The sequence below is a fragment of the Poecile atricapillus genome, chromosome 9 (assembly GCF_030490865.1).
Source record: "Poecile atricapillus isolate bPoeAtr1 chromosome 9, bPoeAtr1.hap1, whole genome shotgun sequence".
Classification (NCBI taxonomy): Eukaryota; Metazoa; Chordata; class Aves; order Passeriformes; family Paridae; genus Poecile; species Poecile atricapillus.
Window position 1 is genome coordinate 21,328,156 of NC_081257.1, and position 12,163 is coordinate 21,340,318.

The 12,163-nt window shown below is 42.3% G+C and overlaps 1 protein-coding gene across 2 annotated transcripts in view; it reads right to left on the reverse strand.

Annotated features, from left to right (window-relative positions):
- LOC131582311 (contactin-3-like) overlaps positions 1 to 12,163 on the reverse strand; it is a 93,810-nt gene that overhangs the window by 62,941 nt on the left and 18,706 nt on the right. For both annotated transcript variants that reach the window (XM_058845325.1, XM_058845324.1), the window contains exon 2: positions 7,212 to 7,345. In XM_058845325.1, coding sequence (XP_058701308.1) covers positions 7,212 to 7,266 — 55 coding nt within the window. In that variant the 5' untranslated portion in view covers positions 7,267 to 7,345. The remainder of the gene's footprint in view (positions 1 to 7,211; positions 7,346 to 12,163) is intronic.

The window sequence follows — 12,163 nt, forward strand, 5'->3', positions numbered from 1 at the left end:
GCAATTGAAATGGAAACTTGGGTCACCTGCACAAGCTCACAGCCCCCACACCCAAACCCAGGACTCCCCAAAACTCCTTGCACTGTGTTCCATGTTTCTGTGTCCCTGCCCGTGACAGGAGGTGGAACTGGATGATCTTTAAGGTCTCTCCCAACCCAAACCATTCTGTCATTCTCACTTTGCACCACAGGGAAAGACTCAGTTGGCTTCAGTATGAAATTCCTCAATTTGTATCACTGCACAGTCCCTCTGTACCTCCCCTTCCTCGCCAAGGTTTTCTGGCCACATCTACAGAGTGAAACACCACAAACACTTGTAGTGGCTGCTCTAAATAAAGTGGTTTCTACACTCAAATATTGCTCCACTCAGCTCCTGAACATCTGACCCCCAACCATGCAGAAATAAAGGATGGCCAAGCACAAACACATTTACCTACACGGCATCTTCTGCTTTCTATTCCAAATCAAACGCTTGCCTACAGAAAGTTCTGCTTCCCTGCCCAGAGGCCTGGCTTTGAAATGCCTTTGATTTTCTTGAAAGACCCCTAAAAAGTCACCAAGAAAGTCATAACTCCATGTTCCATCCAAGGAGGGGAAAAACAGCATGCTCTGCTAGTCAACTGTATTTTAATATTCTGTTTATAGTTATGGAAATTTGGCTCGTTTTAGCATCAATAAGTTCTGATTGTGCTAATCAGACAAGAATATAAATGAGCTTTTATTCGCTTAGGTTTTCAAACACGTTTAGTAAATATGGTTGAGGTTAAGCTTTACACTTTACAATGCTGTGTTATTTTGTTACTGAAAAAACAGTGTGTAAATTGTGTTCTAATCCCTGATAAACACCGATCCCTGAAATCTCACTGCTGATATGTACATCCTGTATTGGAAGAGCTAAAGGCTACTATTAACACATTTGTAATTACACAAAAAACTGAGAGGTTAATTATGGCACAAACACAGCTTTTGTCCAAGGAACTGGCGGCCATATATTTAAAATCACCAAAAATTAAAAACCTAAAGCATTCATTTTGAACACCATCATTAAGAACAACAAGAAAAATCAGAACAGTTTCTACTGAAAAGCTTTTTTTAAATACAAACTGAATTATTCTCAGTTCTGCTGTTTTGCTGAACATCTGCCAAATTACTCAGCTTTAGATTTCAACCAGTGTACCTTCTCTGTTTTTCAACTGTCAGTCACAGCTTCTTTAATGTGATTTTTTTTTAACTCCACTGTGTCCTGAGCTTCCCAAGTGAGGGGGTGGAAAGGATGGAAGCCATGAGTATTCCAAGAACTTCCAGGACCTCACATTCCTTCTGAAACTGTTGGCCCACACTGAAACCCAAAAAACACCCGTGGAGAGGCTCCTGTCCTGTCCTGGTCATGAGGGAAGCTCGCTTCGTGCCAAGGGAAATCAGGGAAAGCTGGGAATCTTCAAAAGTCACTTCTTCCAAGGTGTCTGGGAAAAAAGGCTGAAGTCACACAGCAAATAAACAAAATACCAGGCAATGATCTATCTACCCAAAAAAATCAGCAAACAGGAGTCCTAAGGCACTGGTATTTACCACAATTCCTATTAAATCAATATTTAGCTTGTGGATTGGGGTAAGTATTCCAGTAGGGATCACTATTCAATGTGCCCAAGCTCCATAACCTTTTACAAGAAATATGTTGGAATTACTTGCTCTATTGTACTGCACTTCAAAGTGCAGCAGGCAGAAGAACTGTACAAGTACAAATGTACAGCCTTCATGCTCAGTAATATTTGCAGTAACAACAAAATTTTATTGCAGGATAAACCGCTTAGAAATTCCTTCTTGGTAATTTACGTGAAAATCAGAATTGCCACTAGCCAAAATTTCTCCATTCAAATGTCACCAAATCTGCAATAAGCTTAATTAATGAAGATAAAGGCAGCATTTGTCTTGTTGAAGTGAAGCATTAATTGTATGAAGGTGAGGATTCAGCTTTAAGGTTAGACAGTATCTGCAGCACGAGGGAGCTGCTTTTCAAGAGGAGGCTTTCTTCAGCTTGAAAGATAAAGCAGAAACCAAGGAGACTCTTCAAAAGCTATTAAAGGTCTTTCTTCAAAAAGAATTTGAATATAACAGCATTTTCTGCACTTATGGAATTAAATATTTGAGCCGGTAAGAGCACGCCCAGCATGGAAACCCAGACTCCTGGAAATCCATCAACTTGGAGAAAGGCTGGGATGTCAACATGGGCTTTGGATTTACATTTATATTTACAAGTTTATATTTAGCTGACCAGAAAACACAGATGCTCATGAAGGAGACTCTTTTTTTTCCCCCTCACCTAATTCCAAGTGAATGGATTAAGACTGTGATCACCTCACTGGGGAGCGCCCAAGGCTGCTCCAGGAGGAATAAAGGAGCTGAAGAGGAAGGCAAGATTTACCCTGGGGCACAGCAAGAGGTGAAGCTGGGTCTGCACTAAGCTCCCACCATCTGTCAGCTCACAAACACACCCAGAGCAGGCAAAATTCCTCCCTTCCCGAGCCTGGACACCAACCTGTGCCCACCACACTGGAGTCAGGCTTGGGATTATTTCAGGGCAAAGGGAAATCAAGAACAGCCTCTGCAGATTTCAGCACCCGCCGCATGTCGTGTTACCAGATCCTGACACTCCAGAGGGTCAGATTAATTGCCAAAGGGGAATCAGCTCCCCAAGTGCAATCAGGGCACTCAGGAGGGGTGAAGGAATCAGAACCTGCATCAGAATCAGAACCCAGGAATTAGAAGCTGCAAGGAGCTCCACCCAATTAATGGAATTAATTCATGACTTCACCACAGCTCACAGATGAGTTTTGCACTTCCACTGTTCACGTTGTTTCATGTATTTTGCTCCTTTTTATCTTTGAGGTCGCTCTTCAGAGTAATTTCGACACAATAATGCAGAAGTTTGTGTTTTGAAATTTTGAACGAGGCAGACATTTTGAAACTATACACACACAAATTATATATATATATATATATATATATATATATGTCGCCCTGAAAACTCAGCTTCTGAGCTTGCTGCCATGGTTTTCTAAAGCCTTTCCCAGGACAGTAACTGTAAACATAGATATGTGAACATTCTTTCTGTTCCACGTCTTGTGATGGGCATCTCTCATGGCCAGTGCAGTGAGAAAGTGTTATCCTGACCATCCAATCCCTGGCTGTGGGCAGAAACCTATAAATCCTGGGAGGAAAAATAAACTCTGCTCTTCTTTTCACCACACCTCAACCTGTGTCCGTGTGATCTATTCATCATCAGCGGTAACATACATATATATATATATATATATATATATATATGTGTGTGTGTGTATTATTTTTTTGTTTTTTAATGCTCAGTAATCACCTTCTTGCTCCCCAAATGGGCACCCAACACTTCAGAAAAAAGCAGAACTCTCAAGACCGGTTTCTCATTTTGTAACTAACTGAAGCCAAACTTTCTGTCAGTGCAATGAATCCGGGTAGTGTCGCACGAGCCATCCCAGCTAAACAATTCTGACAGTCACTGCTGGCAGAACTGCACTTGAACATGATGGCTGGGCATGTATAATGCACAAAAAGGAGACTACTGTTAATATGCAAAAGCATTATGCATCAAAAGCCAGGCTGCCTCTGTCTGAAGGCTGTAACTCTTAATGAAAACTGAATTTGAACAAGACTAGTGAAAGACACTATTTATTTTTTCTCTTACAAATGGACTTTTACTCATAAAGAAACTCCCCACCAAAGACTAAATCTGAAAAGGATATTTCTGCTTTCCTTGTGGCATGATTTAATCACAACAACAGAGCAGTGAGAACACAGAAGGTTTGTTTTCATGCTCTTTGGAAAATAAAGAAAGAATCATGCTTTCCAATTTCATAAGTCTCCTAAACTTGATACTAAAAGAGAGGAGAACTGTGAATCTGATACATGACATTGCTGTGCCTGAGGGCTTAACAGTTTATTTCTGTATTAGACTGAGAAAACAAAATGAAAAAATGAAAATAAAAGCAATAAAAACACCTGAATTGACATAAAGAGACACATAGAATATGATCTAGTTTTAAACTCAGATGGACTGCTGAATAGGAAATTAGAAGAAAAACCTCCCTATTGGCAAATTTTAGTATAAAGTGATAAAACAGGACCAGGCTTCAATGTCCATATAGTTTCTATATATTACAGTAGTGCATTGGCTGGGGTTTTTGTTTGTGGCTTTGTGGGGGGTTTTTTTTTGTTTTTTTTTTTTTTTTTGCCAGGGCTTGCAATGGCTGGAGGGAAAAAAAATATTATTTTTGTTTTTCTTTAAATAAAGTGCAGCAAAGACTGTGTTAGGATACACTGTTTGTGGTAGCAAGGAGTCAGAATTTTAGGAAACTTAATCCAAGTGGTGCCTCCAAGTTTGAAATGTGCCCTTTCATCACCTGAAGGAGAAAAATTTTATGCATTTACACACAGAGTCCTCCTTTTTTCGTTTCTTTGAACTCTTTTTATTCACAGCTTTCCTTCCCCTTCAGCCACCCTTGAAGAGCTCGTTGTCTCTCAGGAGGAGCTTTAGGAACACATCATTCCAGGGAGAAGGTGAGGAAAGCAGAGCCTGTGCTCTGCAGGGCTGGAGCATCCCTGGCACTGCCCTGGGGCTCCCCAGGAGCCTCCTCCTGCTCTCCAGAGCAACAGCAAAACGAAGCCAAAACCGCCAAAAGCAGCCAGAAAATGCAGCTGCCTGGCAAACTGCAGGGAAGCTCTTACACACTCATGAGATGGAGGTTCACAAATTCCTGGCACTGCTCATCAAATTCATCCTCACACACTCCAGACAGGATCTGCCACCCCGGCTCCCCAGGGACCGAGCGCAGTCAGGGCGCTCAGGAGGGGTGAAGGCCCTACAAGAATCACAAGTTGCAAGAAGTTACACCTGGAATTAATTCATGACCTCACCACAGCTCCGTTTTGCACTTTCAACTGCTGATGTTGCTCTGCATATTCTACTCATTTTTAATCTTTGAAGTTGCTCTTCAGAGTAATTTCAACATAATAATGCTAAAGTGTGTGTTTTGAAATTCCTCTCCTCACAAGGCAGCCATTTGGAAACCACACATACATACATATATTTAATACTCAGTAATCACCTTTTTTCTCCCCATGGACAAAAAGACCGTGGGATCATTAGTCATACAGATGTAATCATACTTCAGTAAACAAAAACCCAAGGGCCACTGCTTTTTTTCATTAGATCCTCTCACATTCCCCTATTTGATGAACTATGAAGATTCACAACAGATAAAGGAAAAGCAATTCAATATAGGACACTGCAATAAGGGGCCTAGTTTGAAATACATTATCTGCAAAGACAGAGAATGTCAGGGTTTATAAGCCAAGATCAGCATCATCTCCTTTTCTGCAGCTATGATGTTATTTCATAACACTGAACTGCAGACAGCTCTTACAAGAACTGTCTTTTTGCTTATAGGCAAAGCAAAAGAAAAATGGTTTTCTATGGGGAGGCAGAATACCTGCTGATCTATCTTAATAAGAGGTTAAAATAACATTCTCCAAACTGTTTGACAACTTGTTTTTACATTTGCAGCGTGCTCTTACTAAAATCTGTTTTGAAATCAATTTAGCTCCAGGATTCCCAAGTGGATTTTAGCCTGCTGCTCCAAAGGTCCAGAGAGTCACACAGTTGAAGCAAACAGGTAACGTTAGCATGGAACACACTCCCAGGCTCCAAATATCAGGAGATTTTTATCAGGATTGAGCCCTTCTGCAGAGTTTGGAAATGCTGGAAATGCTCAGTTCCTCAGATTGCATCTGGCTCAACTCTTGTCTCTGCAGGTGCTGACTGGGACTCCACACAACCCCCTCGGTGACAGCAATTCCACACTGAATCAGGGATGCACACCCCAAGCACTCCTGTCCCACCTGCCAGCTGGCTTTTAGAAACAGGAAAATCAGCTTTTTACTTGACTTCTTGCTGGTTCTCCATCCTGCCAACTCCCCATGGCCACTGAACTGAGGTTTGGCAAGTACCAGCTGCAGGGAGAGACCAGAAACAGGGACAAAGAAGGGCTGGGAGGATGGACACTGGTTTCACTTCCCTGTCTTTAAAGTTCTTGACTATGCCAAAACCAAATCCTGGCCTTCTGAGCCTCCATGAAAAGCTAAATCCATCTACCCTGGAGCTGTGTGCGGGACTCCAAGCCTCCTGAGCACTGCCAGGACAAAAACATCGGTGGCAGGAGGGAGGAGATGGAAGGAGAGGCTGGCACAGCACAGGATCAGGAGGAAATCACAGCCAGGGGACTGCCCAGAGCAGTCACAGCATTTCCCTCCATCCCCCCTGCACTGGAGTTCCTGGAAAGCAAACTCATCCATCCACAGCAGATCTTGGGGATAAACCACTCCATTTTCATGCTGCATCAACTACAGGCACTGCCCTCCTCCCCAGAGCTGTGCTGACCACCCTGAAGGGGAAGCACAAGGGGCATTTGGGCACTGCCCTGCTCTTGGCAGACCTGGCAAAGCCAAGGGGCACAGAATTCACCAGAGCCAAGCCCTGAGGACAGCACAGGAGCTTCTCCTCACCCCTCACACAGCTGGCATCACTGGGGATGCTGAGCAAAGATCAGCACAGCAAACCTTGTGCTGCTGTGAGAGAGACTGGGCTCGATGAGGGAAAGAAAAATGACTCTGCAGAGCTGATGTGGCAGCAGACAGGAGAGCTCAACAGCAGCACCAGCTCCAGACTCTGAGAGTTGCCTGGCACAGCAAGAAAAGCAAATCCCTGCACCAATTCACCAACACCACAGTGCTGCTCCTCAGGGACAAACCTCATTCTAAAGCAGAGTTTTGAGAAAAGCTGCAGCAATCAGCCACAGCAAGAATCTGGAATGTCCAGTTAAAGACAAACACACTCTGAAGCTCTTCAGTCAGAACACCAACCATGCACTGCTACCAACAGCATCCTTAATGCTTTCCAGTATCTTCTGCTTGCTCTGAAAGCACGTCCCTATGGAGTAAAGGTTCTTTTAATTCACTCACTTTTAATATTCTGCATTATTTAACACATCTACTGCATGCTTGGCTTCTAAACCCTACATAACTTGTGCATTTCAAAGCCTCTGGGTTCTCCTCCAAGTGCAGCTGAAACCTTGAATCTGGGAACTTATGCACAGCTCTAGAAGAGAAGTTAGAGATCATTGTTACCTGCAAGGCAGCCAACAAACGACACCAGCAACAGCTGCTCCCACAGCAGCAGCATCTTCTGTCTCCGGAATTCAGTAACTCTGGTTGTCTCAGAGGAACCGTGTGTTTAAATCTTTCAGGTGGCAAGGTTTAACCTGTTAAAAGAACAGACATAAAACTGAATCCCTTGATGGTCCTTAAGAACTGGCTTCCTTGTTAACGCACTTTTAAATAAATACAAAGTTGGCAGATCCTTTAATGTTCCTCTTTTTTCCAGGACTTAATCCCCCAACAGAAGGGTGCATTCATATTTCACATTTTTTCACGTACATGAGGCGCTGGAAGTTTTATTCTCCAGCAGGAGCAGAGCTGACAGCTAAGTTGATTTTGCAGTTCCCACTTCCCACCAAGCTCCTGCACTGATTTATTTGTGAGATACAGTGGATTTAAAAGAAGAGAGGACATGAAATGCAACCATACACAGTTCAGCAGCTGGACACATCTGGGAGGAGCAGCTCCTGCTGCACTTGGCCTTGTGCAAACCATGCTGGCAACACAAACCAAGTGATTTCATTAAAGCCACATCCAGCCCATCCTTTTTGTGATGTACTAGAGTGTCATGTGCTCACTGATGGCTTTTTTAGTTTTTAATTCCTCTAGTTTTAAATCCTCTCTGAAACTAAAACTTGGAATTAAAACTTGGAATTCCACTTCTACCTCAGTCACTGGCCAGATGATGAACCCTGTGCCGAGGCCCACCAACTTTGCTATGACATTATTTAACTTGTAGTTTTTTTTTTCCTAAAGAAGCTTTACAGTAATTTTTCTTTAGTTGTAGGACAACTCTGGCCTTTGTATTTTCTGGATGTCACTTCCACAGCATCTTCTCTCTTCAGAAGAAGGGCAGACAGGCAGGACACAGCCCAGACTAAATGATTCCTTCTGGAATTAGCCTACAGATCACTGCACAGCAATATTAAGGTCAAGAAAGCAGCTACTAATTCTGAGGAGCCAACTCTGAGCTGTCTGAACTTGATGTTTCCATGTGAACTACCTTTTTTTTTTTTTTTCTAAACATTAGAATTGAGAGTTTAATATTGCTGCAGAACAAGTGTTTGAAGTTCTACCTAAGCTCCCCAGAAAAAGAATTCAAACAGGGGGTCCTCTCTGATACATCCCCAACCTGTGATTAGCTAAGAGAATTTACTCTCCTTCAAAACACATTACCCTCTGCCACAAGGACAGTATTTTTTCCTCATCCTGCTATCCCTGGCTCCTGTGGGACCCACTGTCACCTCCACACAGAGCTGGCAGTGGTATCCTCCATCCAGTGGTGAAATTCTCACTTTCTCATTTTCCCCACGTGCTCCTAAAGCAGAAAATAAGCAAATCCAACCCCTGACATCTCTGTGAAGTAACAGGTATTGATCCCCCAGCAGGAACCTGCTGCCAGCAAAGCTGGCACAGAGGAAGGCTCAGTGCAGGGCTGCAGAAATTCCCTGGCACCTCAGATGGGAAGGAGAACTCCCCACCCCAGGGCAGCCCCTGGGTACAATTCCAGGAGCCTCACCCAGGTTCTCACCCATCTCAGATGGAAAAATGTTGGTGATACACAGCTAAAACGTTACTGGTTTCCAAAAGTGATGGAGAACAATAAATTCTGATAATTTTGCACGGTGAAAACCTCAGACCAGCGCTTTGGCAATAGTATAATTCTTCACAGAATTACAGAATATCCTGAATTGGAAGGGACCCTCAAAGATCACAATCCCAACTCTTGGCCCAGCACAGGGAACCCTGAGGGTCACACCCTGTGCCTGAGAGCACAAACTTCTCTTTGAGCCAGAAAAGAAGAGAGGTTCTAAAGAAACCTGTTCTGTGGGACCTGCAGTTCAAGGCTTTACTTTTCTCCTTTTCTGTTTGGTTTCTGGTGTTGTTTTATTTTTTTTTCTTTCCTTAGCAAAGCAAACCCACAAAAAAGCCAGCAAACAAACAGAATCGGAAGAAAATAAAAACCCATATAAAAAAAAAAAAAAGGGCAAACTGAAACAACAAAAAATAAACAAACAAACCACCAAAAAAACCCAAAAAACCACAAATAAAACTTCTTGCTAAAGCTGTAAACTTGGAGTTGGCCACTCCCCACCCTGTGTTCCCAAGGGAATGTTATCCATGACATCCTCCAGCACTGGAGCATCCCAGAACAGCCCAGCTTGGGGCTGCAGAGGCAAATCCTGCTGGAGCATCACCATCCCAGCCCCTGGAATCCAGGAATTCCACAGCTGCCCCGAGCAGAGGGCAGCCAGAAGGGCAGGGAGGGGAGGAGGTGAAGCAGGAATATTAAAATAGGTCACTCTTGTGTGTCAGCTTTCTTACAGTCTTGCAAGAAAAAAAAAAAAAAAAAAGTATGGAGAAGCTAAATTAATTTGGTTTTGTTCTCTAAGTGCTCTGGGCAAAGCAGAACATGATAGATCCATTCCAGGCCAGAAAAAAACTGCTTTGGTAGAAGATAAAAAAATATGAAAAAATGGAAAGCTTTGTATGCGGATATAAAATTGTAAAAGCACATCCCATCCTCTGGCTGCACTGTATTTTAATAAATTTTAATATCTAAAGAGAGAATAGTAGCTACCAGCTAACACTGTAAGACTTAAATTACTTTAAACACTTCGTTTTGCCTGTGTTCTGTAAGGTTTTGCTAATCTAGGATCTATTCCTGAATACCACTGCTCCATTTGAAAAGCAGCACGCTCAGGAGTGCTCAGATTTCCAACTCTAAGCCAGATAAATGCATCCCTGTGCTCAATAATGTCTGTTCTTCACAAAGATGCAAACCCAGATCTACACCCAAAGTATGAACTTATTGAAGTTTCTCCTCAGTTCATTGCTTTCCTATAAAGAAAAGGAGCCCCAAGTAGTTTTTCTCTGCAGAGAGGTGCATGAAGGGCTACAGAGCAGAGTTGCCCCTGGCCAAGTCAGTGGGATCAGGCAGTTTATAAACTCTTGGTCAATGCCTGGCACTGGAGAAAGCTTCTGCCTTGGAAATTGCTCCAAAAATTAAAAAAATAAAATAAAAATAAAAGAATCAAATATTGAACAGCACAGTAGCTCAGCTTTGCTGTAACCTTTTCTTTCTTACTGTGATGATCTAAGAATTAAGATGTTAAAACCCCCAAAAAACATTCTATTAGAAAGGCTGCAGGGAGTTGCATTTTATAATATACATATTGCAATAATTTCTCCCATGGAAATAACCTGCATCATTTCAGATCCACTGCCAGTGCAGGGATCCAAAATCCAAGGACAAGGCTGAGCATCCCTGTCACCTTCACAGCTCCCACACAACCCCAGCTGGTGCTCAGGTCCCAGCCACCTCCCTCTGGATTTTGTTCCCAAAATGTCCCATCTTACAAATTAAATTTTAACATAATATTAAAATCTCCATATTAAAATATTAATAATAGTTAAATACCTATTATTATAAAATGACTCTTGATATTAAGAGTCATTTCATGTCCCCCATTTACGGAAGCAAAGGAGCAGATCCACAACATCATCTGGGGGGTTTTGGAAATAAGACTTAAACTGGCTCGCCCCAAAATTCAGCACTTTGTATGAGAAGGCCAGAAAAAAATGAAGCCAAACAGCACCTGGTGTGGCTGGAAAAGGTTGTGAAGAATCAGAGTAATAGCCACAGAATATACAAAGGGAAACAGAAATTCAGTTCTTAAATCAGAAAGCTTCCTATTGTTAGGTAGTGCTCTGATTTCAAAAGGCAAAGTTATTTCAAGGCAGTAAAAAAGCAAAGCTGTGAAGTGGTGTGAAAAACACCAGGACAAATTAACAGATTACATTTCTGTATTATTTATTTCTTTACCTTTCAGAGAAAAGTCAACTCTCACAAGTTGCTCCATTTTTTTGATGGAAACAACAGGTTATCCAGGAAAAAAAACCCAAACAAACAACCAGCCAAACAAATTCAGTAGGATGGGAGCAAACACATATAAAAAACATCCAGCTTCATTTTTTTTTCCTTTTAAATTAGCCTTGCAAGACCTTTGAACTTTCAGATCATATAATATGGCAAGTGATGCACATGAATGTCTGAAAGAAATAAAAAGTTTGGGAAGGGTTCAAGAGTCAGTAATTTTATTCAGTGACCTTAATTTTTACTACACAGAGTCAAACATAAAAAGCAGTAGTTCCCTAAAGGTGGAATTTTTATTTCTATATATAGAACTGGAACTTGTCAGAGCTGGCTGGCAAGTTCATTTTAAATTTGGGAGTTTGAGCAGGAGGAATTTGTAGAGTCATTGTGTCTAAATTAATCAGAAATTCCTGGAACTCAGGGGAGCTGTGGAGACCCAGAACTTATTTTTCTGTATTGATTATTGAAAAACCAAGTGATGTCCTGACACTAGAGGTCAGCAGATCTTTAAAGCAGGGAATTATTAAAATCTCATAAAACCATGGAATTATTTGGGTTGGGAAGGACCTTAAAGATCATCTGATTCCCACCATCCCAGGGAGCTCCCAGCCCTGTCCAGCCTGGCCTTGGGCACTGCCAGGGATCCAGGGGCAGCCCCAGCTGTGCCAGGGCTTCATCTGGAAAAATGAGATTTACTGAAGTCATCTCCACAGGGCAGCATGAAGAGATGAGGTGCTGAACGCTCCACAAGAAGCTCAAGCAGCCTGGTTTATTCTTTTTCAGGGAGGGGAGTGATATCCATTTCTGATTTACCCTCAAAATGAAATCAGCAGCTGTGAAAAGCGACCCAACGCTCTTGGCTGGAAACACTGAGCTGGAAATCTCCCTCAGCATCAAACCCAGCCTCTGCCTCCTGCAGTCCCTACCCCAACCTGAAAGGCACCAGGGCATTATGAAAATATTCCCAGTTTTGCATGGGAACTTCCACACTTACCTCTCCATGGTTAATAAAAAAAATAATTAGAAAAATGCAACAATCCCAGGC